General features: G+C 40.0%; 1 protein-coding gene across 1 annotated transcript in view; it reads left to right on the top strand.

Annotated features, from left to right (window-relative positions):
- The window catches only part of cplx3b (complexin 3b), a 34,707-nt gene extending 17,747 nt beyond the window's left edge, over positions 1 to 16,960 (top strand). Inside the window, exons 2-3 of the mRNA XM_057847313.1 lie at positions 9,784 to 9,871; positions 12,500 to 16,960. Of these exons, the coding sequence (XP_057703296.1) occupies positions 9,784 to 9,871; positions 12,500 to 12,724 (313 nt within the window). The 3' untranslated portion in view covers positions 12,725 to 16,960. The remainder of the gene's footprint in view (positions 1 to 9,783; positions 9,872 to 12,499) is intronic.
- The last annotated feature ends 10,484 nt before the right edge of the window (positions 16,961 to 27,444 follow it).

Here is a 27,444-nt window from a genome sequence, read left to right as displayed (position 1 = left end):
GTTGATATTTAAGACTATTTATGTTGCCTTCCACCCTGCAGATCTCTCGCACAACTCCATAGTGGATGTAACCCCACACCATGATTTTGCCACCACCAAACTTCACTGTTTTGTGGCAAAAGGTGGATTTTTCGGGATGAATCTTCTATTGAATTACACCACAGTCGCCGCAAATATTGCAGGAGACCTACTGGAGCCCGCATGGATCCGAGATTCACTCAGAAAACAATGAAGTTTGGTGGTGGCAAAATCATGGTCTGGGGTTACATCCAGTATGAGGGTGTGAGAAAGATCTGCAAGCGAGTGGCGAGTTTATTTTTTGATTTAAAGTTTGACAAATTTTCTTAAAACAAAAACATTAAGAGGGGTTTTAATATCAAATTACTCTAACTCCTACTAACATTTATTTTTAAAGAACTACATGTCTTACTATCTGTGGTACGCTTTAAAGGTCTCTACTGAGTGATCATCACACAGGAAATGTAAATTGTAGCGTGAGCATAGCATTCGCATTAGCATTAGCAACTAGCGTGGTGAGTGTCGTTCTAAACTCTTGGAAAACTTTTTACAAACAGTTCGTCCAGATGAGTTTAATTAATTGAAAATAATATAGTTTACATGCTGAGTGTGTATTATCATCACAAATATGGTGCATTCAGGGTTCCTGCGTGGTCTTTAAAAGTCTTAAAAGCACATTAATTTGGAAATAATACCTTTAAAGTCTTGAAAGAGTTTTGAATTTTCATATCTGGGTCTTAAAATGTACAGTGCCTTGCAAAAGTATTCGGCCCCCTTGAACCTTGCAACCTTTCGCCACATTTCAGGCTTCAAACATAAAGATATAAAATTTTAATTTTTTGTCAAGAATCAACAACAAGTGGGACACAATCGTGAAGTGGAACAAAATTTATTGGATAATTTAAACTTTTTTAACAAATAAACTGAAAAGTGGGGCGTGCAATATTATTCGGCCCCCTTGCGTTAATACTTTGAAGCGCCACCTTTTGCTCCAATTACAGCTGCAAGTCGCTTGGGGTATGTTTCTATCAGTTTTGCACATCGAGAGACTGACATTGTTGCCCATTCTTCCTTGCAAAACAGCTCGAGCTCAGTGAGGTTGGATGGAGAGTGTTTGTGAACAGCAGTCTTCAGCTCTTTCCACAGATTCTCGATTGGATTCAGGTCTGGACTTTGACTTGGCCATTCTAACACCTGGATACGTTTATTTTTGAACCATTCCATTGTAGATTTGGCTTTATGTTTTGGATCATTGTCCTGTTGGAAGATAAATCTCCGTCCCAGTCTCAGGTCTTGTGCAGATACCAACAGGTTTTCTTCCAGAATGTTCCTGTATTTGGCTGCATCCATCTTCCCATCAATTTTAACCATCTTCCCTGTCCCTGCTGAAGAAAAGCAGGCCCAAACCATGATGCTGCCACCACCATGTTAGACAGTGGGGATGGTGTGTTCAGGGTGATGAGCTGTGTTGCTTTTACGCCAAACATATCGTTTTGCATTGTGGCCAAAAAGTTCAATTTTGGTTTCATCTGACCAGAGCACCTTCTTCCACATGTTTGGTGTGTCTCCCAGGTGGCTTGTGGCAAACTTTAAACGAGACTTTTTATGGATATCTTTTAGAAATGGCTTTCTTCTTGCCACTCTTCCATAAAGGCCAGATTTGTGCAGTGTACGACTGATTGTTGTCCTATGGACAGACTCTCCCACCTCAGCTGTAGATCTCTGCAGTTCATCCAGAGTGATCATGGGCCTCTTGGCTGCATCTCTGGTCAGTTTTCTCCTTTTTTGAGAAGAAAGTTTGGAAGGACGGCCGGGTCTTGGTAGATTTGCAGTGGTCTGATGCTATTTCCATTTCAATATGACGGCTTGCACAGTGCTCCTTGAGATGTTTAAAGCTTGGGAAATCTTTTTGTATCCAAATCCGGCTTTAAACTTCTCCACAACAGTATCTCGGACATGCCTGGTGTGTTCCTTGGTTTTCATAATGCTCTCTGCACTTTAAACAGAACCCTGAGACTATCACAGAGCAGGTGCATTTATACCGAGACTTGATTACACACAGGCGGATTCTATTCATCATCATCGGTCATTTAGGACAACATTGGATCATTCAGAGATCCTCACTGAACTTCTGGAGTGAGTTTGCTGCACTGAAAGTAAAGGGGCCGAATAATATTGCACGCCCCACTTTTCAGTTTTTTATTTGTTAAAAAAGTTTAAATTATCCAATAAATGTTGTTCCACTTCACGATTGTGTCCCACTTGTTGTTGATTCTTGACAAAAAAGTTAAATTTCATATCTTTATGTTTGTCATTTTGATTAAAAACTTGAATAAATAAACGGGGCTGGGGGGCCGATCATTGAGAACGCAACGCAGCCCAGGGTCAAAATCCTCAATTGCAAACACTGATGGATTATGGGATAGAGTGTAGTTCTTTTGATTTGCTAACCCAAGTCAAAACAGCGGTGGCTCACTGAAAGATGACTACAAATATGGCTGCTGCTTTAATTTGGTGTGCTTTACAACCAACTGAAAAAGATCACTATTATTATACAGATCGATGTCACTCCCGCTCCGGCACGCTCTCGCTGACTTTCATTCACGTCCCGTCCCCATCACGGGATTACATTTTTTTTTTTTAATCCCGTCCCGCAGGATTCCCACGTGAATCCCGTGTCACAATGGGAGTCCTGGCAAAATGTCATGCTCTACAATACACAGAAACAGATTTTTTTTTTTTTACAACTAGCCCGGGGGTCAACAACCTGTGGCTCTAGAGACACATGTGGCTCTTTAGCGCTGCCCTAGTGGCTCCCTGGAGCTTTTTTTTTTTAAATTGTTGAAAATGGAAAAAGATGGGGGAGGGAAATACGTATTGATACATACTGTATAATACATATATATAAATATATATATTTATATATAAATATAGGATGCACCGCATTATTAGGCACAGTAGTAGTAGTAGTAATACTGGCATTTGGGGTTGCGTTACGCATCTTCTAGATGGAGCTGCGGTAAAGGAAATGTCATGCCATGCTTAACTAATATTGTTCCATATATAAGGCGCATTGGATTATAAGGCGCACATTCGATTTTTGAGAAAATTGAAGGCTTTTAGGTGCGCCTTATAGTGCGAAAAATACAGTAATCATGAAGGCTCATTATGTATTTGTAGTCAACTTTGTCCTTATTATAGTAGGCTAATATAGCTAATACACTGTACATAGATACAGTAGATACTACATGTGCTCCCATCATTATAAGGCTTATGTAATGCTTTTTATTTTTTTGTGGCTCCAGACATATAGGTTTTTTGTTTTTGTTTTTTGTCCACTATGGCTTTTTCAACATTTTGGGTTGCCGACCCCTGCTCTAGATGGAGATGCGCTAAAGGGTATGTCATGCCATGATTAACCAATATTGATCCATATATAAAGCGCATTGGACTATAAGGCGCACATTCAGCTTTTGAGAATTTTGAAGGCTTTTAGGTGAGCCATATAGTGCGAAAAATACAGTAAGCATGAAGGCTCAGTAGAATAGAATAGAATAGAATAGAATAGAATAGAATAGAATAGAATAGAATAGAATAGAATAGAATAGAATAGAATAGAATAGAATAGAATAGAATAGAATAGAATAGAATAGAAGGCGTAGGTTTTCATAGGGACGGTAGGGTTATAACACTAGCAACTTTTCAGGACGCTCAAATTGTCCCCACCAACTTTTAAGCGACCTTATATGCATTATATAATGAGTTTAGTTATATGCAGTAGGTTATTTAGATTGTCTTCCCATATGTTGTAAGAATAGAATTGACCCTACCATTATGAAGTGCTGATTATTTGAATGGCTGATGACTTGACCCACCCCCGACACACACACACTCACCCCCACACAGCCCCGACAGAAATACTTGTCGAAAACATGACGCCCCCCCCCCCCCCCGCCCCTTTCGAAGAGGAGAGATATTAGACGTTTTTTTGACCAAAAGCAGCCACTGTAAGTAATTTAAAAAGACGCCAATGTTGTGGAGGTGGGAAACTGAAAGTCCAAGCTGCATCAGAGTTAGCATAACATTAAACTGTGTGAGTAGGAAGCTGCTTAGAGATAAGTGTCCTTCTGTTTGTGTTTTCTACTGTTAACGTTAAATAATCTGTGAGATATGTAGTTGCCACACTGGCATTGCGATCGACTGGTCGATCGTGATGGACGTAGTGAGCACCCCTTGATTTAGCATATCAATTAATTAGGCTCATATTTGTGAGAAATTAAGCCCTTCCAAGCAAAAAGTGTACATGCAGTTTATGCTGTTATTTTGTCCTTACTAATGTTGTGACCAAACCTACACCCTTGAATAGAATAGAACTTTATTGTCATTGTCAGCACGAACATTGTACGCAACGACAATGTTCTGTTCGATTTGATTCTATTCTAATGAGCTTTCATGATTACCGTATTTTTCGCACTATATGGCTCACCTATAGTGCAAAAAATGCGGTAATTATGTATTTGTAGCCAACTTAGTCATTTTGATAATAAGCTAATATACCCTACCCACCGACGTCACAAAATCACGTGACCCGCCATCTTGGCCGTCTGTCTGTGGCTATATTACCATTAGTGTCAATGGAACGAGCAAATTAAAATGCATTTTATGGAAGACCCAGTGCTTTCCGACGCCGTAAACTCACTGGATGTTTTACACAAAAGGCGTTATGTGGAAAAGCTTCGTTTTATACAGTCGCCGGATCCATATTTGATGCCTAAATCGCTATTTTTCGACACGTTCTCTTCGCCGTCTCTGCCTGACATCTGCTATCCAGATATCTATCACTACCTAATCCACACAAAGTCGGCATATTCTCACGAAAGTTTAAAAAACTTTAAGAGCTTGGAGGCTTATAAATACTTTGTTGCTGGTTGGGTGAAAGAAGTCCTCGTCCGCGAAAATTCGGCAGGAATCTATCTTGTGCTCGGGAAGGTGAGTTACGACATTTTCAATTCAAAATCTTTTATTCTCGCTAACATCCACTGTCAAGTCTAATTTATTTCATGTCGTTTGTCAATGCAGTTAGGGGTTTTTATGTTTATATGGTTTAGCGATAGTACTAACTACATACATACGTGTATGTTGTCGGCGATTAGCCTCGCAGTGATCTTAATTGTGGTTATTTGTCAGCCCCAAACCCTCTAAGTATATCTTAAATGCATCTTACCTGATATAAAATGACTACTACATAGTCGGTGGTGATTTTTTGGTGCCCAGTTTTGGCGTCGAATAGCAGCCGTCCACATTGCTCTCCTCTCGGGATCTTTCGGAATACGGTAAAACTTTATGTCTTTCCGTCCACCTTCTCTGTTAGTGCAACCAACAGCCACACATGCCTTCACCATTTTGTTTAATCGCCGTTAAGTAGCAGAAAAACGCCGTAAATAGGAGGAATGTATGTAGCCTCAATGGGGAAAAACGATGTGTTGCCGGCCAACATGGTGCGGGGGCGTGGTTTAGGGCTGTGTGTGACGTCACGTGGGTAGGGTCTATATAGCTAATATATAGAGATACAGTACATACCACATGTGCTGCCTTCATTATAAGGGCTTATAATTTTTTTGTGGCTCCAGGCATATTTTTTTGTGTGTTTTTTTAGTCCAATATGGCTCTTTCAACATTTTGGGTTGCCGACCCCTGACCTAGCCATACATTTCATATTAGAGTGATGGGGAAATGTAAATTCAAGGAAGCGTGGTTGAGTCAACAATCCTTTCGCCTTTGGCTCAAACCAGTGGATAGCAGTGTGTTCGAGACGTTTTGCATCGTATGCAAAAACAAAATTCAGCTGGGTACAATGGGCAGGAAGGCGCTAGAGTCCCATGCTAAATCATCCAAGCATATAACCTCCATTAGATGAAAAATAACAAACTCCCTCCATTGCTGGCATTTTTCAATCTGCCTGTGTAAACCAGCCAGCTGCTCACGAGCCTGAACAGACAGAAGCTAAAGCCAGCCAGCAAGCTGCTAATGTAAGCTAAGCGAAAGCAGCTACCACCTTGGACACAATCCACATTCGAGAAATAGAAAAACAAAATCAGTGACTTTGTGGTAATTTTTGACGATATGGCTGTGAAATGGGTATTAAGTTTTTTTTAAAATGGTCTTAATTGGGTTTTAAAAAGTCTTAAATTTAACTTGGAGAAACCTGTTTGAACCTTGGGTGATGTCCTTGTAAACTCTACAATTATGTGCTCGCCTGTCAATGTTCATTCGAACTTGTTGTTTATTTTTTTATTTATTCACGGACCAAAACTTTTGAAGTTTACAAAGGAAAACATCTTGAGTATTTGTTGACTAAAACTAGACGGAGACGATTGCATTTTGAAATGACTAAAATATGACTAAGAGTTTATGTATTTATATTTATATATATTTTAGGGCTGTCAAACGATTAAAATTTTTAATTGAGTTAATTACAGCTTAAAAATTAATTAATCGTAATTAATCGCAATTAATCGCAATTCAAACCATCTATAAAATATGCCATATTTTTCTGTAAATTCTATATATATTCTGTAAAATAAATTGTTGGAATGAAAAGATAAGACACAAGATGGATATATACATTCAACATACGGTACATAAGGACTGTAGTGGGCATTTCACTCTACTGTCAGTTAAATCTGTCTATGCTGTCCTCACTCCGAAGAGTCTACTTTTTCCAAAGCTAGACAGCTAGTGAACGACGCCTTAATAATTAGACTTCTTCCTTTTTCATGTGATTTATTAATAAAATGGCCTCAAACCATTGTCCTCTTTAGACCGTCGTAAAACTACAAAATAAAAGTATACAAGCATTGCATTAGCAACAACGTTAGCTTAGCACGCTATACAGGTTCACTAAACATAAACAAAAAGCGTCTCATACAAAAAATATAACATTCCGCTTACTAACATAATATGTACATTCTTTACAACAACCATACTTACGGACAAATCTTGTCCAAGGATCATATAAGCACAACATTATCAGCCCGAGACGTGGTGCAGCCATAATGAACTGGCAAGAAAACAATAAACCATGTCGCAAAGCGACCACAAGAGTTCGCTGTTGGACAGCACAAAAAGCCTTGCTGTAAAACTTACCAAAAGGCAGAATACTTTCTGAGCGGGACATGTGCGTTAATTGCGTCAAATATTTTAACGTGATTAATTTAAAAAATTAATTACCGCGCATTAACGCGATAATTTTGACAGCCCTAATATATTTATGTATTTATATTATGTATTTATGTCCAAAAGACTTAGACGAAAATTAACAAGGCTGCCAAAAACAACAATGTACACCACATTTAAAAAAATAAATAAATAAAAAATAAAAAGACAAAGCAGAATGATTGGGTGCCCAAGGCCCAGGGCCAGCTCTCAGCATAGGCAAGCTGGGCGGTTGCCTCGGGTGCCATCTTTTGGCAGGGGCACCAAATTGCTTTGGGGAAAAAAGTACCCTGAAAAAAAATTCTCACGCTACGCTTCCAGGATGTTTTTCTAACATATCAAGTGCATTTGAATAGGCTACATATAAAAAAATATTTGCCATTTCTAACCTGCATTGTATTAGGCACCTGCTATTTTGTGGCACACAGGGAGGAACAGTCCACACTTAGTATAGTATAATATAGTATAACATGAGGTGCATGGAGTGCTGCTGGGTGTAGAAAGTGTACTTCTACTACTTTTTGAATCATCACACTTACAGTATGTAAGATGATCACAGGTAGTATTGCATTACATTTACTCCGTTACATTTACTTGAGTAACTTTTTGAGAAAAATGTATTTCTTAGAGACTACTTGAGTAGATTTGTGAAGAAGAAACGTTACTCTTATTCAGCTACTTTGGGCTACGCTAGAGTCGTTACATTTTTTGTCTTTATTTTACATATTGACTTTATTTTTGCCAGAGATGCCGACAGTAGCGTTAACAGTTTCACCAAGGAGATGTTGTATCAATAAACACATGACTCCATTATACCATTCAGAGGTAACAATGTTTTTTCTCCACTAGAGGGCACTCATGCTCTTTGAACGGGTAATGGGTTAGAGTGTTCTGGTCTAAATTTGGTGATTTTTGTGTCATCTTTTTGGCATAATATGGTAGGCTCAGCAGCTCATCAGAGATTCCCAACCAACGGGCCGGGGACTGGTACCAGTCCGTGACACATTTGCTATAGGGTTGCAGAGAAATAATAAATAATTTGTTAACAACCACAATCTGGCCTGTGCATCGTGACTAATCTGAGTAGAGATTTGTGTACGTCGCCCTCTTGTTGTTGGCCGCCATTACTGGGGTGTTTGCACACCTGTAGCAGCCCAGGGTCAGCCAATAAGAGTAACGTTAGCTGCTGTGGGCTATGTGCTGCACGAAAACATTAAGAGGGGTTTTAATATAAAATTTCTATAACTTTTACTAACATTTATCTTTTAAGAACTACAAGTCTTTCTATCAGAATGTTAATAATGTTAATGCCATCTTGTCGATTTATTGTTATAATAGACAAATACAGTACTTATGTACCGTATGTTGAATGTATATATCCATCTTGTGTCTTATCTTTCCATTCCAACAATAACTTACAGACAAATATGGCATATTTTATAAATGGTTTGAATTGCAATTAATCACGATTAATTAATTTTTAAGCTGTAATTAACTTGATTAAAAATGTTAATCGTTTGACAGCCCTAATAATAACAGTTCCTATCGAGGAAGTTGTGTTAAGAAAAAAATACACCATTATTTTAAAAAATCAGTAAGCATTTACTCACAATGTTACTCATTACTTGATTGTTCTGTTCAATGAATACTTTTTTACTTGTACTTGAGTCCATTTTTGGATGACAACTTTTACTTTTACTTGAGTAATATTAATTAGAAGTAAAGCTACTCTTAATTGAGTCAAATTTTTGGCTACTGTACCCACCTTTGAGGAGCATCCACTTCATGAAAAACAGACAAATAATGGCAGGTGATTAAATCAAAGGTCATTTAAACTCGCAGTTTCAAAACTAAACTAAAATTATCACGTAACAACAAACTAAGTAACTTAACAAGCAATTATTAAAACAACTGGAACATATACTAAAAAAAATAATTAGCACAGAACATGAAGTTTAAATGTAATATATAGTATCTGCTGTGATGCAATGTATGCTAGGAAGCATGAGGCATGTTGTACGACAACAGTGTTGACAGCCGGTGTTAGCAGAGGTTGTCTGTCTTTCCCAAGGGAAGTGGGAGATTACATTGAGCAGTGATGGCTAAATGAAGCTTCTTGAAACAATGAAGCTTTGCAGCCAATTGATTCAAAGCTTCATGGTGATTCATTTGAACTATAGCACTATCGAGTGGTCATTAGGCGCAAGAGGCAAACACATTTTTGAGAATTGTATGGCTATTTTTGAAAAAAAAATAATATGAAACAACAATGGTTAAGAAATATTCTTCCACTGTTGGACTATTTTCTCCCGCAGTAGTTCACAAAGTGATGAAGCTCACCAACTTCTGTAACATTCCAAACTACCAGGGGTTTTTATGCACTTCTCATCATTCTCGGTTATTTTTGGCCCTTTCCAGGTTTTTTATTCAATACAAAATTATAGAACATTTGCAATACACAATGACGTTTATCAGTTTGAAAATTGAGTATCTTGACTTTGTAGGAAATTAAAATCAGCGATGCAAATAACATGTCATACTGTGTTACAGGCAAGAACGAGAGGCTAGTTTTGCCCAGAAAAAAGCAGAGCGAGCCACGGTGAGGAGTCATTTTCGAGACAAGTACCGACTTCCAAAGGTATTCTTGATTTTCATTAATGTTTTTGTAACGTTTATGCAAATACATCTTGACTAAATTGTCTCAATACATGCACATCTAAATTATGAAATTATCCAAACTTCAGGTGTCACAAAGTTGCTTTTGATATTAATTAAAATGAGCGTAGAATAATATGAAAAAGTATCTGAACCTTTTGGAATTTCTCACATTTCTGCATAAAACCACCATCAAATGTCATCTGATCTTTGTCAAAATCACACAGATGAAAAAAGAGTGTCTGCTTTAACTGAAACCATCCCAACATGAATAGGTTTTTCATATTTTAATGTGGATAGCAAGCAAACAATGATATAAGGGGGAAAAATAAGTAAGTGAACCCTCTGCCTGAGGAGACTTTTGAAAGCAATTGAAACCAATTTTTACTAGGGCTGTCAAACGATTAAAATTTTTAATCGAGTTAATTACAGCTTAAAAATTAATTAATCTTAATTAATCACAATTCAAACCATCTATAAAATATGCCATATTTTTCAGTAAATTATTGTTGAAATGTAAAGATAAGACACAAGATGGATATATACATTCAACATACTGTCCATAAGTACTGTATTTGTTTATTATAACAATAAATCAACAAGATGACATTAACATTATTAACATTCTCTTAAAGCGATCCATTGATAGAAAGACTTGTAGTTCTTAAAAGATAAATGTTAGTACAAGTTATAGAAATTTTATATTAAAACCCCTCTTAATGTTTTCGTTTTTATAAAATGTGTAAAAATTTTCAATCAAAAAATAAACTAGTAGCCCGCCATTGTTGATGTCAATAATTACACAATGCTCATGGCTGCTTAAGCCCATAAAATCAGTCGCACCCAAGCGCCAGCAGAGGGCGACAAAACTCCAAAAAACACAAGTAACAAGTTGGCATTGCACTGTGCTGTCATTTTAATCTGTTTGAGCGGGGCATTTGCGTTAATTGCGTCAAATATTTTAACGTGATTAATTAAAAAAAAAAAAATTACCGCCTGTTAACGCGATAATTTTGACAGCCCTAATTTATACCAAACATTTTAAATCAGGTGTGTGCCCAATCACTAATGAGTGGTTTAAAGCTGCCCTGCCCACTATAAAACACACACCTGGTAAGAAAAGCATTGAAAGAGAAAGCATTGTCTGATGTGCATCATGGCTCGGTCAAAAGAGCTCGCTGAAGACCTGCAATCAAGGATTGTTGATTTGTATAAAGCTGGGAAAGGATACAAAACCATCTCAAAATGTCGATGTTCATTAATCGGCAGTCAGAGAAGTTGTCTATAAATGGAGAGAGATTAGCACTGTTGCTTCTCTCCCAAGGAGTGGCCGTCCACCAAAGATGACCCAAGGGTTCAGCGCAGAATACTCAGAGAGGTAAAAAAAAAGAACCCTTGAGTGTCTGCTAAAGACTTACAGAAATCACTGGCACAGTCCAATATCTCTGAGCACACATCAACTATACGTAAAACTACGGACAAGACTGGTGTTCATGGGAGGACTCCACAGAGGAAGCAACTGCTGTCTAAAAAAAACCTTGTTGCTCGTTTAATGTTCACAAAAAGGCACTTGGACATTCCACAGAAGTTTTGGCAAAATATTTTGTGGACTGATGAAACCAAAGTTGAATTGTTTGGGAGTAACAAACAACATCATGTGTGGAGGAAAAATTGAATAGCACACCAACATCAACACCTCATCCCAATCGTGAAGCACTGTGGAGAGAGCATCGTGATTTGGGGCTGTTTTGCTGCCTCAGGGCCTGGACAACTTGCAATCATTAATGGAAAACTGAAGTCAGACGTTTTGCAGGAAAACCTTAGGCCGTCTGTCAGACAGTTGAAGCTAAAAAGAGGATGGATGCTGCAACAAGACAATGATCCAAAACACAGAAGTAAATCAACTTCGGAATGGTTTCAGAAGAACAAAATTCACGTTCTGGATTGGCCAAGTCAAAGTCCAGACTTGAACCCCATTGAGATGCTGTGGCATGACCTAAAGGAAGTGATTCATGCCAGACATTCCAGGAATCTGACTGAACTACAGCGGTTTTGTAGAGAAGAATGGGGCAAGATTAGTCCTGATCGATGTGCCAGAGTGATCTGCAGCTACAGGAAGTGTCTGGTTGAAGTTATGCTGCCAAAAGGGGGGGGGGGGGGGGGGGGGCACAAAATATTAAATCTGATGGTTCACTTCTCCCCCCCCCCCCGTTCTGTCAATGTTTGCATACTATCCTCATTAAAATGTGAAAACCTATAAATGTTTGAGTGGTTTTAGTTAAAGCAGACACTGTTTTTTGATCTGTGTGATTTTGACCAAGATTAGATCACATTTGATGGTGATTTATGCAGAAATGTGAGAAATTCCATAAGGTTTAGATACTTTTTCATACCACTGTGTCTTTGACGTTTTACTAAACTCAACAAAAATGTATATCTTTGTTTCGTGGAAAACTCGAAATTGTCTTTAATGATTACAAATTCACATACTTCAGTTTTGTTGAAGACCATGAATTATTTCCAAAGTTATTGAGACTCATACAATTTTTTACAGACCTATTCTCAGTACGCAAAGCCTCACGTTGTACAATTTGACTGTTTACCATATCAGAATGAGTTGGACGAGACCCAGATCCAGCAGGCAGGCGACGACGTGGTCCTCCCCACGGAGCTGGCAAAGATGATCGCCGAGGACAACCAGGAAGAGGCGCATAAGCAGTCGGTGCTGGGCCAGCTGTCCAACCTTCAGAACGTCGACATGGACCAGTTGAAAGACAAGGCCCAGGCCACACTTGAAGACCTCAAGAAGCAGACGGAGAACTGTAGTCTCATGTGATGTCGGGGAGCTAATATTTCTTGAACGAAGCGTTGCTGGCAAGGAGGAAGTAATAACGCCAAGTAGTTGTTCGCTTTGCTTATTTATTTGGAATAACGCTCAAATTTAGATTGCCATTCGAATTCACGAAACATTGGTCAATCGTTTTTAACAGAATCGTGTTCACTGATTTTTGTTTTTCTAACAAAACTTACTGATCACTAACACTTTCTGGTACCCTTCCGGGCCTAGTGGTACAGTCCAAACATTTTTAATCGAAACCTGTTTCGTGAACTATGCTGTGAACTTCCCCCTTCCTTCTTTCGATGGTCCATCTAGGCCTCCCTTTTCCTCTCTATAATCGCTCAACACAACAACTCGTCTTATTTCACTGACAAAACAACACTGTTTTGAAGAGAATTAAATTTTTTCTCAATTTGGGGACTAGGCAGGGGTGGAACTTAGGGGAGTGCGAATGCATCCGGGCCTTTAAGGGGCCCAGTTTGCAGGCACAAAGTGGCCCCCACTCAGGGGGTCCCGTTTATGTTCATCGCACCTGGGCCCTGTTCACATTTGTTCTGCCACTGGGACTAGGGATGACTTTTTGTGGATAGAAGCGTTTGAAAAGCACAAAAATGGCAACTTTAATTAAGACTTTCTTAAGCGTTAGCATCTCAAGCTAGATTTAAAGGGTACCACGGATAGAAAGACATGTAATTCTTAAAAGATAAATGTTAGTATGAGTTTTAAAAATTGGATTTTAAAACCTCTCAATGTTTTCGTTTTAATGAAATTAAAAAAAAAAAAAAAAAACGCAAAGCACGTTGGGCGTGATTCAAAACCACGTTTCCAGAGTGCGTACACCACAGGACTACCGCGTGACATCAGAGGCATGATTTTCCTTATAAAGCAATCATAACCCACATGTATTGTCTGTCTTTGTGCGATAAAGCTTAAAAGAGTTATGGTTCGCGAATCAATTGGGATCAATAAAAAAAAAAAAAATCAATTGGGAAAATCGCGGTGAGAGGCAGATGAACGGAAAAACCAAGGCAAAGATGCAACTCGCTACAGGGGGTCAAGAATACAAACTGTCGATTGGCATTATAGCAGCAAGTTAATATCTCGGCAAGCCGCTGAGGATCGGTTTAAAGACACTGCTGATGAGCTGGAATTGGATGCAGGTACGACATTGGGAACTGATCCCACAGCTCTGTAACAAAACAATCTGAGCAGCACAATGTGACAAAATCATGCCAGTCGTCATACTAGCTTCGCTTGCTAGCTAGCACAGCTATTCCCAACCACGTCATCACCCTCAGCGTGCATTGCGAATGTAAAACATGGCGCCCTCCGTAGGTCAAAACAAGTACTAAATATTATAGATTTTTAAATTAATGGCAATAATATACCGTAATTTTCAGACTATAAGCCACAATTTTGTCCCCTCATTTTGAATCCTGCGGCTTACAGTCTAGTGCGGCTTATTTGTTGATTTATTTGGATTTATAGGTAACACTTTGATAGCGGTGTCAAAAGATTACCATAAGACCGTCATAATTATGACATGACACTATCATGGGCATTAAGGATTGCTTATGACATATGTCGTTCAGTTTCATCGGCAAATTATGTCACAAACTTCCACCTCGGATCTTTTACATCCATTCAAAAGTGAGATAATTTGCTGGATGGCACAAAATAACATCTGTCAGAAGCATTCATTAATGCTCATGGCAGTGTCATGTCATAAGTATGATTGTCTTATGACAGTCTTATAGCACAATTGTCAAATAGAGTGTTACCAAATACCAGAACTAGCGATTAATGAAACAATTGGAACTGTAACTGAAGAAAAAAATTGCACAGAACATAAATCTGTAGTGCTGCAATGCATTCTAGGAGGCATGTTGGACGACAACAGTGTTGAATGCAGGTGGCAGCAGAGGTTGACTGTCTCACCCAAGGAAAGCAGTGATGGCCAAATGAACCTTCTTGAAGCAATTCATGATGGTTCATTTGGTCTTATGACAATCTTATGATACCGCTGTAAAATAAAGTGTTACCGGTTAATATCTTTTTGTGTAAATATCCCATAATACAGCTGCGGCTTATACTCCAGTGCAGCTTATCTATAAACAAATGTTGTTTTCGTGTCAAATTTGGTGGGTGGCGGCTTATAGTCAGGTCCGAAAATTACGGTATGTGTGTCTAATAACATGTTTTAGTAAAAAAGAACAATTATGGCTTATTAGAGACTACAAGTCTTTAAGTCCGAGGTTCCCTTTAAAAAAAGCCAAGCCTTTGACTGCCCTTTTTTAATTTCTTTTCAAATAATAACATATGACGTCTGCGCAAATAAGCCATGTGTCACTTTGGGGAAGTTGGGCTACTACGTGCAATACATGGGAGTTTTCAACAAACTTCTTAAATAAAGATGTAGCTCTCCAATACTTTCCTAAAATGATAATTGATACAGGGTGGGGAAAAAACTGTCTTTGTGCTGCACATGGAAGTGTCATTAAAATACTACATGTAAATACTGTACAAATCAGCTGCTAAAAAAAACAAACAAAGCATAAATGTGAACGCTTTCAGAAGCCAAAGCGCGACACGTCCGGAATTTTGTGCCCGTTATTAAGTGTTGTGTGTGCGCGCCGAGCTCGTTGTGTGGTACCGTTTCGTGCCGGTGGATTCGCTGTCGTCAAGTTGAGTGGTATCCTCATCAACCTCGTGGCGTTAACGCTAACCCCACTGCTTCATGATGTCGTTTTTTTGGAGGGGTGTGATTGTGGTGTTGTTCTTTTTTGTGCAGCGATGGCAATTTGCGCTTTATCTGTAGCACTTTACAGTCGGGCTACTGTTTTTATGCTTTTGGACCTACAAGAATAATACAAGAAGGCGTTAGCATAATGTGTCAAGAAGCTAATAATTAGCCATTGTTCGTACTAGAGTTGTCCGATAATATCAGCCGATAAAAGCATGTAAAATAAGATGGGGAAATATTATGTTAGTATGTGTGCTGGGTTTTAAGTTAATGTACAAGCCTGCAGCCTTTTTTGCATGGGCTGGTCACAGCTTAACACAGTAACTACGCTCAGATTGACCTCTAGATGTCTCTAAACAAAGATGCTTGGGATTTGTTACCTGAGGGAAAGACTCTAATCACACATTGAGCACAAATAAAATGAGCAAAATATGAAAAACTGCAATTTCTGAAGAAATTACTCTGGGTCTTTGCTGTGTGGAGATCTTAACCTTGCCCAGGCTGGTTTGGGGACATTTTGGAGACAATATCAGGTCACTTCCTGTTGATTTGGGGACATTTGGGGGACACGTCCTGGTCATAACAGGTCATTTGGGGATATTTTGCTGGCGTGGCCTGTTCATATCAGGTCATTTGGGGACATTTGAAGGGCGGGACCTGGTCGTATCAGGTCATTTGCGGACATTTGGGGGGCGTGGTCTGGTCATATCAGGTCATTTAGGGACTTCTGGGGGCGTGTCCTATCATATCACGTCATTTGGGGCCGTGGCCTGGTCATACAGTATCTGGTCATTTCCTTTTGATTTGTGTTTTTGCCATTGAAAATGAATGGGTAATTTGGACGTCCATGGTCGTCAATGGCATCGACTTACAGTTGCGTCAATAGAATCCAAGTACATTGGCATCAATAGAATCGACAAACATGGCCGTCAATGGCATTAAACAAAGTAAATGCCAATGAAAATGAATTGGAAATTTGGACGTCCATGGCAGTCAATGGCATTGACTTACATATAGTATGTCAATAGAACCCAAGTACATTGACGTCAATAGATTTGACATAAATGGCCGTCAATGGCATCAATGCACTGTAAATTCCATTGGAAATTCCATTAGAAGTGAATGGGAAATTTGAAACAACGTTGCATTCCATTAAAAATGAATGGGAAAGTTTTTGGCAAATTTCTGGGGAACCGTAATTTTTTTTCCCAAATTCTGTATACAACTGTATGCGCCTCACGTAGGACTAGATACATTTTGACAATTTTTTTTTTTTTTTTTGGGGGGGTCTGTGAAAAATTGGCATTTACGGGCAAACGGAACATTTTTCAGGATCGTTCGAAAAATTCCCTGCGTCGCGTGAAAATTGTGGTTGTTTCGATATTCAAACGGTGCCGATCGGGCAAACGATTCGGGCTGTGCCTCGTGCCGAAGAAATCGCATTCAAAAAAAAAAAAAAAAAAAAAAAAAAAGAATAACACCATTATTAACTCATCACAGAGTCACCAGAAAGAAATAGTCAGTAAGAAAAGTAATAAAACACACTGTTATAATTAAAATCTGTGCAAAAGCTAAGCAAAATCCACCTTGGGAGTTGTCATTGCATTGACATGTCTGCCTGTATTTGTAATGCTTTGTTGCCCTCAAGTGGCTCTTTTGGGGTAATTATCTTAAACGTGATTTATTTGTGAATTGTTGCTTCTATTTAATTACGGACATTTTGGCTCATTTCAATGTATTTTATTTATGTGGGAGATTATTTTGGCACTTTTTCTATCACTTGAAGTTGGTGTCTTATTTTTCACAGAATGTTTGTTTAATTTGGAAAAACCTTGAAGTTGTTACATTTATCATTATTGAAGCATCTAGTAGGGCATCACAATACAATAACAAAAATATGTTAAGTCCACGACTGCATATTTTGGGATATCGGTTGAAAATTATCGGACAACTCAAGTCCGTACCCTTACTGTAAAAAGTGGTACGCACTTCTCTAACAGGCCTAGCTTTGTTTTGCCAATTTTATTTAATGCGCTTATGGTCTTCTTTTACTTTTGGATTACATATAAGTGTGCGTGAACGTCTGTTTTTGTGTTTTACAGCAAATTTGTTGTTATCCAGTTGGATTGTGGGGGAGCAGCAACATATGGACAAACATATTAGGACATTTGCTAATTACATCACAACATTTGGCTGTCCAAATTGATGAAATAATGTCTCAATATTTTTGTCAATCAAAATCTTCATTGATGTGGTTCTTGTTACGTGATAGTGATAGACCAGTAGATGGTTATCATGATATATACAAGAAAAAGTAGCAATAAGTTGTTTTCTAATAACGCTACAACTACTGTAATAATAATAATAACAGCATTAGTAATAACAATAATAATTCTAATAAAGGAGGAAGTGAAGCCATAACACACAAGACTTGCTTGCTTTGTATGAGTGTTTAGTTTTTCTCATCAACTATTTCTGTCGTTCTGTCTTCGATGGGAGTTTTGACTGCAATAAACTTATTTTTGGATTATGTTTTTCAGTTGTGTGTCATTTAGAATAGGGGTGTCAAAACTCATTTTCATGGTAAGTAGTTCTTCTGTGGGCTGCACCGGTTTATTTTTGGTCAAATAAATCAACCCAATGGCTGCCATTGATGCCCCTTCCAGTCAAAATGGAAAGGACGTCAAGCACTGTCAGTGAGTTGTAGGACTGCCATAATTTCTCATGCTAAGAAAATTTTTGTTTTTGTGTTTAAAAACAAAACAACAACCACATTTCAAAGTAATTATGGAGTTGTTGTAAATTTTCCACCTATAAACTGTGGTCAACAACTGTTTACTCAAAAGTACTTAAGGCATTTGTGTATTTTAAATTGTCGGATTATGGTACCCATTGCGCATTTTTGTTCATATTAAATGAGGTTTTCCCAATCACAAGACAAGACAACCATGATGTTTAAGAAGGATTATATGAAAACAAACCTCAAACAAATTCTGAAAAAGTATGAATGCTGAAATAATCATAAATTATTCAATTCTCACCGAATCACAATTCGCCTTTATTTAACCAGGTAGGAGATAAAGCAATTTAATCCACTTGTTAGTCACATCATCAAAATTTGACATTCTACCGCCCTCTGCTGTGGACTGGAACGAAGTGCATTGCCAACGTCAGTTATCACCCGTTTTCTGGGTTCAGTCACGTGACATGAATGAGTTATTGTTATCACGAGCTTAATGTGCGTATGACAAGAGAGAGAGAGAAAAAAAAGCATTATTATGTGAATTAGAATCATATTTTGAGACGATTCGACTATATACAACAATTTAGCAAAGTGCACAAGAAATTAATCTTTTAATCTGCCGGTTAGCCACGCCTACCATTTTTGGGCTCTAGCGTCCCCAACAGGTGGATGACGTCAGCGGGAGAATGGGCTCATCGGTTTAACTATTCAGCCCATTGAGGGGGAAATATTCAGAACGAAGAAAACGCGACGAAGAGAGCCGCAAAATGTCATTGTTTCAGCCTCTCTACTCCAATATCTTAAAAAGATATTTTTTTTATCCAAGTATTTTTCCCCCCAATAGCTAAATAAATGGCACGTCATGACAAATAACAGTCTTGTGCTAAATGGAATATGAAATAATACAAATGCATTTATTCAAGACGACATGGAAAAATTACTCCATATTGGTCAAAACTGTTGACTTCACCTTTACTGTCGCACCTCCCGAACGATATTTTATGCCACCTAAATCAGGCTTATGTCATTTCCCTTCCCCGGCTTCGGAGAATGTAAACAAACCAAGAGGTGTGGCAGCTAGCCGACATGCTAACCCAAACCGAGTGATGTTTCAAAGTCTTCGAAGCGGAAAATCACACATAAATAGCCCGGATCATTTCACATGACGACTGGGTTGTCGATTGTCTTCGCCGATCGGGAACCCGCCCGGCGGCGAAGAAGTTAGAGCTCGTCGTTCCCCTGCTGAGGGCAGAGGGCTCGTTTGCGGGGAAGCAGCTGGACAATGACCGCCGAACAAACCGGCCGACGTCGGAGGAGCGTGTAGCTGCCAAATGGTTAACACGAATATGGAAAAATAATGCTTTACTACACGGCGAAGTCGTAAACAGCGAGAGACTCATAGGAGGGCGGCTGCAGTTGTTATGCAGCTAACGTGACAATATGTGTATGAGGAGAGCTTTTTACATGCCCATCCATGATCAAACGTAAGTAGTCCTTTATTTAAAGAAAGTTTGTAGTGTTTACTTTGTAATCGCGGCTATTTTTAACACAAAGTTGCAATTTCTGATCGTTTGGAAAATTTGACAGAACACCGGGCACATGAAGAGGGCAATAAGCCAAGTATAGTGCTCTCCCGGCGGGGTGATGTGCGACAAGCATGTCAGCCACAAAAAGCAAGCCACCTACATATTAAAATGATCCCAGTATTTGACATAATACAAAACACGATGTTTACTCACTTCCTCATAAGTCCCATGATCCCACAGTAGTAGGGCTTGTTTTGGCCAATATCCACCGGCGAATGGGAACCTTTTGAAACCCCAAAAAGGCTCACACGCCTTCCTCAGATAGCAAAATGTTTCTGCAGCCGTTTGGCTGGCGTGATGTGAAAAATAAACGGATTAATCCGCAAAATCAGCTGAATCCTTAGTCCTTCTCATACAACAGTACAGCTGTACAGTGAAGACGACTCCTTCTCCCGTGCATGTCACAGCGCCCTCTTCCTTAAAGCAAGACCGAAGCACGAAGTCTGTCATTTTCGTAGCGTGGGATTAAAAAAACTGAATAAATAGATCGATCGCTTCCTCACGCATCCAAGTGGTCCATTTCATTCAGGAGCGAAAAAATAGAGCATGAATTACGAAATAAACATGCTTTTTCTGTCAGGAATACGCGGGCAGGCAGGTGGTGTGTGGACCCAAATGCAGGGAAAGGGACGCGAGGCAAAATGGCGGTGCAAAAGGTTTTTAATTAATGCCAACAAAAAAACAAAGTACCAACAAAATGACTGGGGTTTCCAAGAACTCTTAACAAACAAAGGTCAGGCTAACAAATCAACTTACTTTCAAAGCAGGGCGAGTAACAGGAGGAACTGGGGGGGAAAACGCATGCATGAATGTGGACAAGTACATTGACAATGACGCAACAAGGAGTGACAAGAAACTGGGTGCTTATATACACATACATGCCGACAAGGGGTAACGAGACAACGAGGAACAGCTGGGTAATACAGGAGGATGCAGATTAGAGGATACACTAGGAGAAGGCACAACAGGTGAAATCAATGGGCAATCACAGGGACAAGTCACTAGGAGAAAACCAACACAAAGCCTAACACTTTAAAGCAACACTAGGTACCTTTCTAAAAATGTTCATAACATTTGTGATACGTCGACTGACAATTAGTTAAATGACACCTCTTTTATATTTCGAGGGGGTCTGTATTGCATTTACCGGCACTAATTAGCTTTGATGAGGGTGGCAGCAGCCACAAAAAAAAAAAAAAAATGTGCTGACTGGTTTACGGCATACGTCACTTCCCCCCTTCTCCATTCATTATAAAGACGGAAGTTGATGCTAACGCTTTCACACGAATTCTAAGATGGCAGAGCAACAAAAGAGACAAAAAGCCACACGGTGGCGAACCGCCATATGCTATTGTTTAGCCACAAATGGATTCATTACCTCACTACTTTTCATCCTTCTCACATCCTCTGGGAAGAGAAATGTTGTTTAATCCATCTGCAGGTGACCATCATGATTTTACAACACTATGCATGTGTGCGCTGGTCCTCATGGGAAACACAGTTTTCCTTAAGACAAAACACTTCCGCTTTTGTCCACCGGGGTCGCTAAAATGGACCAGAACTGAAAAGTTGCTTTAACCCATTCACTGCCAGCCCAGGTATGTGTGTGTTGTGGTAGATAGGTAGTTAGTAAAAGAAGGAAATTGATATAGGAAACCCTTATTGACAGCAATAGACGTCCAATCCATTTTAATAAATGTGAATTATATATGGCAGAAAACACAGACAAGACTGAAAAAGCAGTTTCTGCTCTTGCACTCCTCTTTAAAAGAAACTGCTGTATTTTAAGCCAAAACAACTGTTGTATTTGATAAAACAATCTATCTATATGCTGCCATAGCATATTCATGGCGCATTAAGCCCCCAAACTATTCTTAATTTGTCCGTTTTACCCTGACAACCCTCATTTACAGACATCACGCAACCGCTTTTGTTTCAACCCAGCCATAAAACGAAGGTAATTAATTACATTATATTTATTATTCAAAATGTCTGTCGTTTTTAGCTTAGAATCATTCATTGATGTCTCATATTTCATTTTTTAAAAAAAACGACGTAAAAAAAAAATTCACTCACATATTTTAAACTTTAAACAAATTATGTCACAATGAAAAAAATGAAAATGGCGTCTGTAAAAAAGTCACGATGTCTACCTCATAACTATCGCCTAATTGTATTTTTTTTATTACTGTCGCATTTTTTCCTGATATGTTAGATGATAAATAATCGATCCAAACAAAGGGAAAAAAATAAATAAATAAACGTTTAAAAGGGTAAATATATGAAAACAAAATCTGGACCACTCCTTGATGTCTGTGATTTCTGCATCGCGACCCTTGTTATATTACCATGTTTCACCCATAAAATCCCCCCCAAAATCCAGCTGTGGCCATTCACAGCTATGTCTTGACACTCAGTGATACATGCTACATGGAGTTTTTGGATCGAAACAAGGTAAGTATGCGATAATATCTCGTTAAAATCATAGCGTCTGTAATTCTGCTCTCGCGTGCTCTCACCTCCAGATAGGGTTTTGCTGTTTAATTTTTTTTTTTTTTTTAATTCCCTCCTGTTCAAATGTTTTCTTCCCCCAGAAAATTGAAATTTTAAGCTTTCCAATGATGCATCACACATGCATATCAGTTAATTTTGAAAGTTGGCCAAATTGGGGGTCTCAGAGTGGAACTTCAAGTCACCTGAGTGTTTTCCGCCATGTATATTTTTATGCTAAAATGCTAATCAATACCCACACTTAGACATGCCTGCTTCCATTGCTTTAGTCCATAATGCATTTAGTACTGTATATTAAAACCATTGTATAACCAACAATAAAAAACATCTCAAATTTATGTGCATGAGAAGAATGTTTGTGTGGGCAGACAAAAAGACCCCTGTATGAAAGAAATGAGTGTGTAAGTGTGAAGAACAGGCCACTATGCTGACAGTTGACCGAACCACTTCTCACCCACACCATGTGATAATGTCATGGCAAGACATTGAACTCAGTCACTTTGGTTTCGGATGTAGACAGGCAAATACTGCACATTTTATTTGAGAGCATGATTTTATAGAGCGGGTAACCTGGTAATCTGGATTACCTCCCAAGCATTGTCAAGTTCTGGCAAAAACAAGGGGTCCACTTGGGATCCTTTGGCCGAGACTTTGGGTCACGCTGACCCTTCAGATATCCAAAAACAGGACATTCCGAAAACTACCGTCATTGCACTTCTCGGATACAACGGTGTACGTGACATGAAAAAGGCCGTTATGCAAGTCATAGCATGAATCCACAATAATAACTGATGGACATAACATTCTAAGACGACGTCACGCCCATTCTCGGCTGACGCTGACAGAAGATAAGCAGCATACCCCTGACTACAGGGACAACCCCGGGCGACACCCGGCAGCCAATCAGATCCGACGCCCCGCCTCTCGGCGCCCTTCATAAAGACTGAACAATTCCGTCAAAGGTCATTACTTCTTTGGATGCCTAGTGCGTGCTGCTTGATCACTTCTTTGGATGCCTAGTGCGTGCTGCTTGATTGGACCCAAATTAGTGTTCTTGGAGTCATTTAGTGGTTAGAACAAAACAAACGTGTAGCATTTGGCTAAGAGGTCAATCGACAACATGTAATGTCTTAAAAACATTTCAATTGGCTGCCAGTTGGGGACCTGGCAGCCACAGTAATAGGGCGGTAGGTGGGTGTAAGATATGCTTGATTGTATGACCATTATACTCTGCAGGTTATATAAGTTAGCTCTCCCAAGCTATTATGAAGAATACAGTTTTAGCCCATAATAATGTGCCTACATTTTTATTACCGTCAATTGCTCACATTCTGCTGATAAACAGATACACACACGTATGTTGATTCATCACACAACGTCTCAGTACTTTTCCACCAAGCTACAGTACTTCGAGTGCAAATGTGTGTTCAAAACAAAGTTATCTTGCCCGCTCAAGAGTGTGACTGTTAATTTAATCAAGAGTGTGACTGTTAAATCAATGACTAGAATAAGGAACTTGCCCGATCGAAACTGCCACGTTGGACAACAGTGATGTAACCCCAGCAACAAGCCCTCAATAAAAGTCAGCAGCACAGGGAGCTTTGAGAGAGAGACCTGGATGAGACACCGAAGAAGCGTATCGCACTGTCTCCTCTCTCCCTGACGGCCGTTCAGCAAAAACTCACTCTCTGTCTTTTTCTCCAGTTACTCTTCGTCCTCTCTTGAGTAATTGAGAACACTTAGTGCGAGTTTAGACCCAACAGTGGGTCTCACATTTTACTGTATGGTGGGGATCCCAGGGCGGGGCCTCCTCTTCATCTGGGCTGTCGGTTTTAATGGGGTGGGTTGGGGCGCTAGTCCTGCTTCGCCCCACTGCAGCCTATCGGCATTCACTCGGCATTCTCCCGCTTTCGAGTTCCTTTCCCCTTTCTATCCGGGTATCCTCATCGGGCCCCCAGCTCCTGCCCTAGACCTAGTGGGCCTTGGGGGTCCCACGGTGTACCGCGTCAATTGAGGAGTTGCAGCGGCGGCTCGGGGTCCGGGTGGATGGATAGTAGTAAGGGCAACCGTGAGAGACGGTAGCGCATCTCCTCGTCCTTTCCCTGAGGGCTGGTAATAGGGGCACGGATGGTCCGGAGAACCACACTGGCCGGGTCCAGGATGATGGCAGACCCTCGCGCACCCCAATTGTCAGGATTTGTGCCGGGACTCCGTGTCGCCATTGCAGGAGTATCACACATCTGATTGTGTTCACACATAACTACATGCAATTAGACACACTCAGGTAAATTAAGATTATTGGTACCAGGATTAGCAATCAGTTAGCATAGAATAGGAAGTCAACATATCCACACTTACAGGTGATTTTCATGATAATAAGTTCTCCACCTCATATTGCCGGAATTGTGTACGCCCCGCCCCGATTAATCACGTTTCCTATCGACTTACCTTCCCTCCTCTTTCTCCTCAGTTACCAGGCCCCCCACATGGTGTCCACGGGTAAATATAATTAGATAACGATCACACCACTATGCTTGTATGTAGTACAGTCATTTAATAATGTACAATATTTAATTGTTGTTGTTTGCTCTTCTCCTCCTTCCTTTCTGTCCCCCCCTAAAACTTTCCTGTTCGCTGCTTTTTCCTAATAAATAAAACATAATGAACAACCACAATGGGAGTATATCAAACACCAATGTAACACATTAAAACTGTTCAGACCATAAGGACACCCAGATTCCTATTCTGCAATTCTATGTTAGGGCGCATTCACATTAAACCAAGAGGACAAGGGTCGAGTTGGAGAGCTACCTCGCAGCAACACTTGGAAATGAGTTGTTAAATAGGTTCACCATTCATACTGCGCCAACCGAACTTTCCGAGTAGCATCATGTGGACGAAAGGCTCACTCATTGATTAGACAAATAGAGGAGAAAATACCTCTTTCCTGGTAGGGGAGGAAGCATGCAGCGTCACACCACACCACACTGTGACGATGAACGTAATGTAGCATAAACTAATCGCCGCTGGCTCCCTCCTGACTCTATGCTGGGTGAACTGGAGTATATAAAAAATGCATAGGAGAAAATTAAAACATGAAAAGGAATCGAGAGGTACCCCAAGTCACACAGGCGCAAAGTCGCTCTCACTTTTGTGACTTTTTTGGACTGTCAAATTATTGCCACTTCCAGGAGAGCAAGAGTCACGAAACGATCGCCCTGAGAGGCTCCACCTGTCTCGGCTACTGCCACTCTCACAAGGTCCGTTCAGGAACAACATGCAAAACACAGCCGCCACATTAGAAACAGATTCTGTGTATCAATTGTAACTGCTTAGCAGTTAATCTGTCATCTTACCATTGATGATTTTGAACAGCGTACTTCCGCTTTCAAGGATGCCCTGCGTGTAGCTTCACAGCCTCGAGCATCGCAGCTCCACGCTGTAACGCTGCACATAAAGCTGCTCTGGTTGCATTCACAAGCAAAACAGGGTGTGCTTAAAATGCACCAAGGTTTTTGAGCGGACCAGAGTTTGTTTTTTTGGTCCAAACTAGAGTTCAGATGTGCGAAACGAAGCAGACTAACTGAGAAAAAGAACTTTGGTCCACTTAAAACCAATTAAACAGTGCTAATGTGTGAAGGAATCTGACCCATTAGCCACATTGACGGAATCAAGCCAGCCGACCCCAGCTGGTTAAATCCCAACAACCCAGCCAAAAGGCCAAACCCTGTGCATTCACCTTAGTCTTAACCCCTCGTAATGACTCTATTTTGAAAGCTGGAAAAAGGCTTCGAAGCACAAGTTGACAATTTATTCAGGTCGACGGCGATCAAACGGCAAGGCGAAACAGAAACAGACTCAGGCGAGGAGGCAGACTCGTTCCAAGGTCACCATATCACAAGTCAACAAAAGGTTCCAGAGAAAAATGACAACGATTAGTTAAACATTCAGTCTTTGTGAAGGCTCTCACGGGTTGGGCTGTGGGCAGAAGAAGGGTGTGCTTGTTTAGGATTATTGTCTGTTTGTGGATTGGACAGGAGGATTAGGGAGTTACTGTTGTCAGGGCAATGAGGGTTGTGGATTTTGCCACCTCAGCGTCAAAGGGGCTCTTGGAGTCTTATCAGTCGTGTTATCAGTTGGATATCGGGCGTTCTCCGGTGTTCCTTGTGTTGGGACAGGACGTCCCGCCATTTGTTCAGCACTGTCTGGGAGAACTGATTGCGAGAGTTGGTGGTACAGACGTGGGCTTGTAGATGTCTTGCCTCGTCAGCGTCAATCTTGCTCAGTCAGTTGCATGACGCACACGTTTAGCTTCAGTCATAAGAAGGCGTCATGTATCTCTTATGTCCTATAGACCCTACTCACCAACGTCACAAAATGACGTGTCGCTGTATCCGGCCGCCATATTGTCCGTCATTGTTTAGCCCTATTCTCAATGGTTTCAATTAGTCGTGCAATTTATAGAGCAATTCATGGAAGCCCCGGTGTTATCTGACGCTGTAAACTCATTGGATGCGTTGCATAAAAGGCGTTACGTGGAAAAGCTTCAGTTTATCCATTCGCCAGATCCATAGTTGATGCCTAAATCGATATTTTTCGACCCGCTGTCTTCGCCGTCTCTGCCTGACATCTGCAACCCTGATATCTACAACCATCTTGTCCACAGAAACTCAGCCTATTCTCAAGAAACTTTGAAAAACTTTAAGGGCAGCACTCTAAGCAACATTACCCCGTGTGACCCTTTACTTCCAATTTTCTAAAATGGCGGCAATCAATAAAAAAAAAAAAAGTTGACTGCGACGCGTCAAGGATAGGTGCATATTGGACTATTTCTTCAATAAAATACACAACTGTGTCTGCCTCATTTGCAAAGAGACAGTCGCGGAAGATACGCAACGACAAATTAAAGCAACTTGAAGCTAATTTAATTTCACAGCAGCAGTATTTCGCAAGAGCCCGAGGGTCAAAAGAGAACGCCACAGAGGCGAGATTGTTGAAATTATGAATTAAAAATAATAATAATAATAAAGCAAATGTGACACACAGAAGGGCTTGCTAAAATTTCTTTAAATGTATTGTTCTACGTAAATCAGCCAAGGTAGCCCCCCACATTTTTACCACACCAAATCTGGCC

This window comes from Corythoichthys intestinalis, chromosome 1 (assembly GCF_030265065.1).
Source record: "Corythoichthys intestinalis isolate RoL2023-P3 chromosome 1, ASM3026506v1, whole genome shotgun sequence".
Classification (NCBI taxonomy): domain Eukaryota; kingdom Metazoa; phylum Chordata; class Actinopteri; order Syngnathiformes; family Syngnathidae; genus Corythoichthys; species Corythoichthys intestinalis.
This window is presented reverse-complemented; position numbering and strand designations above follow the sequence as displayed.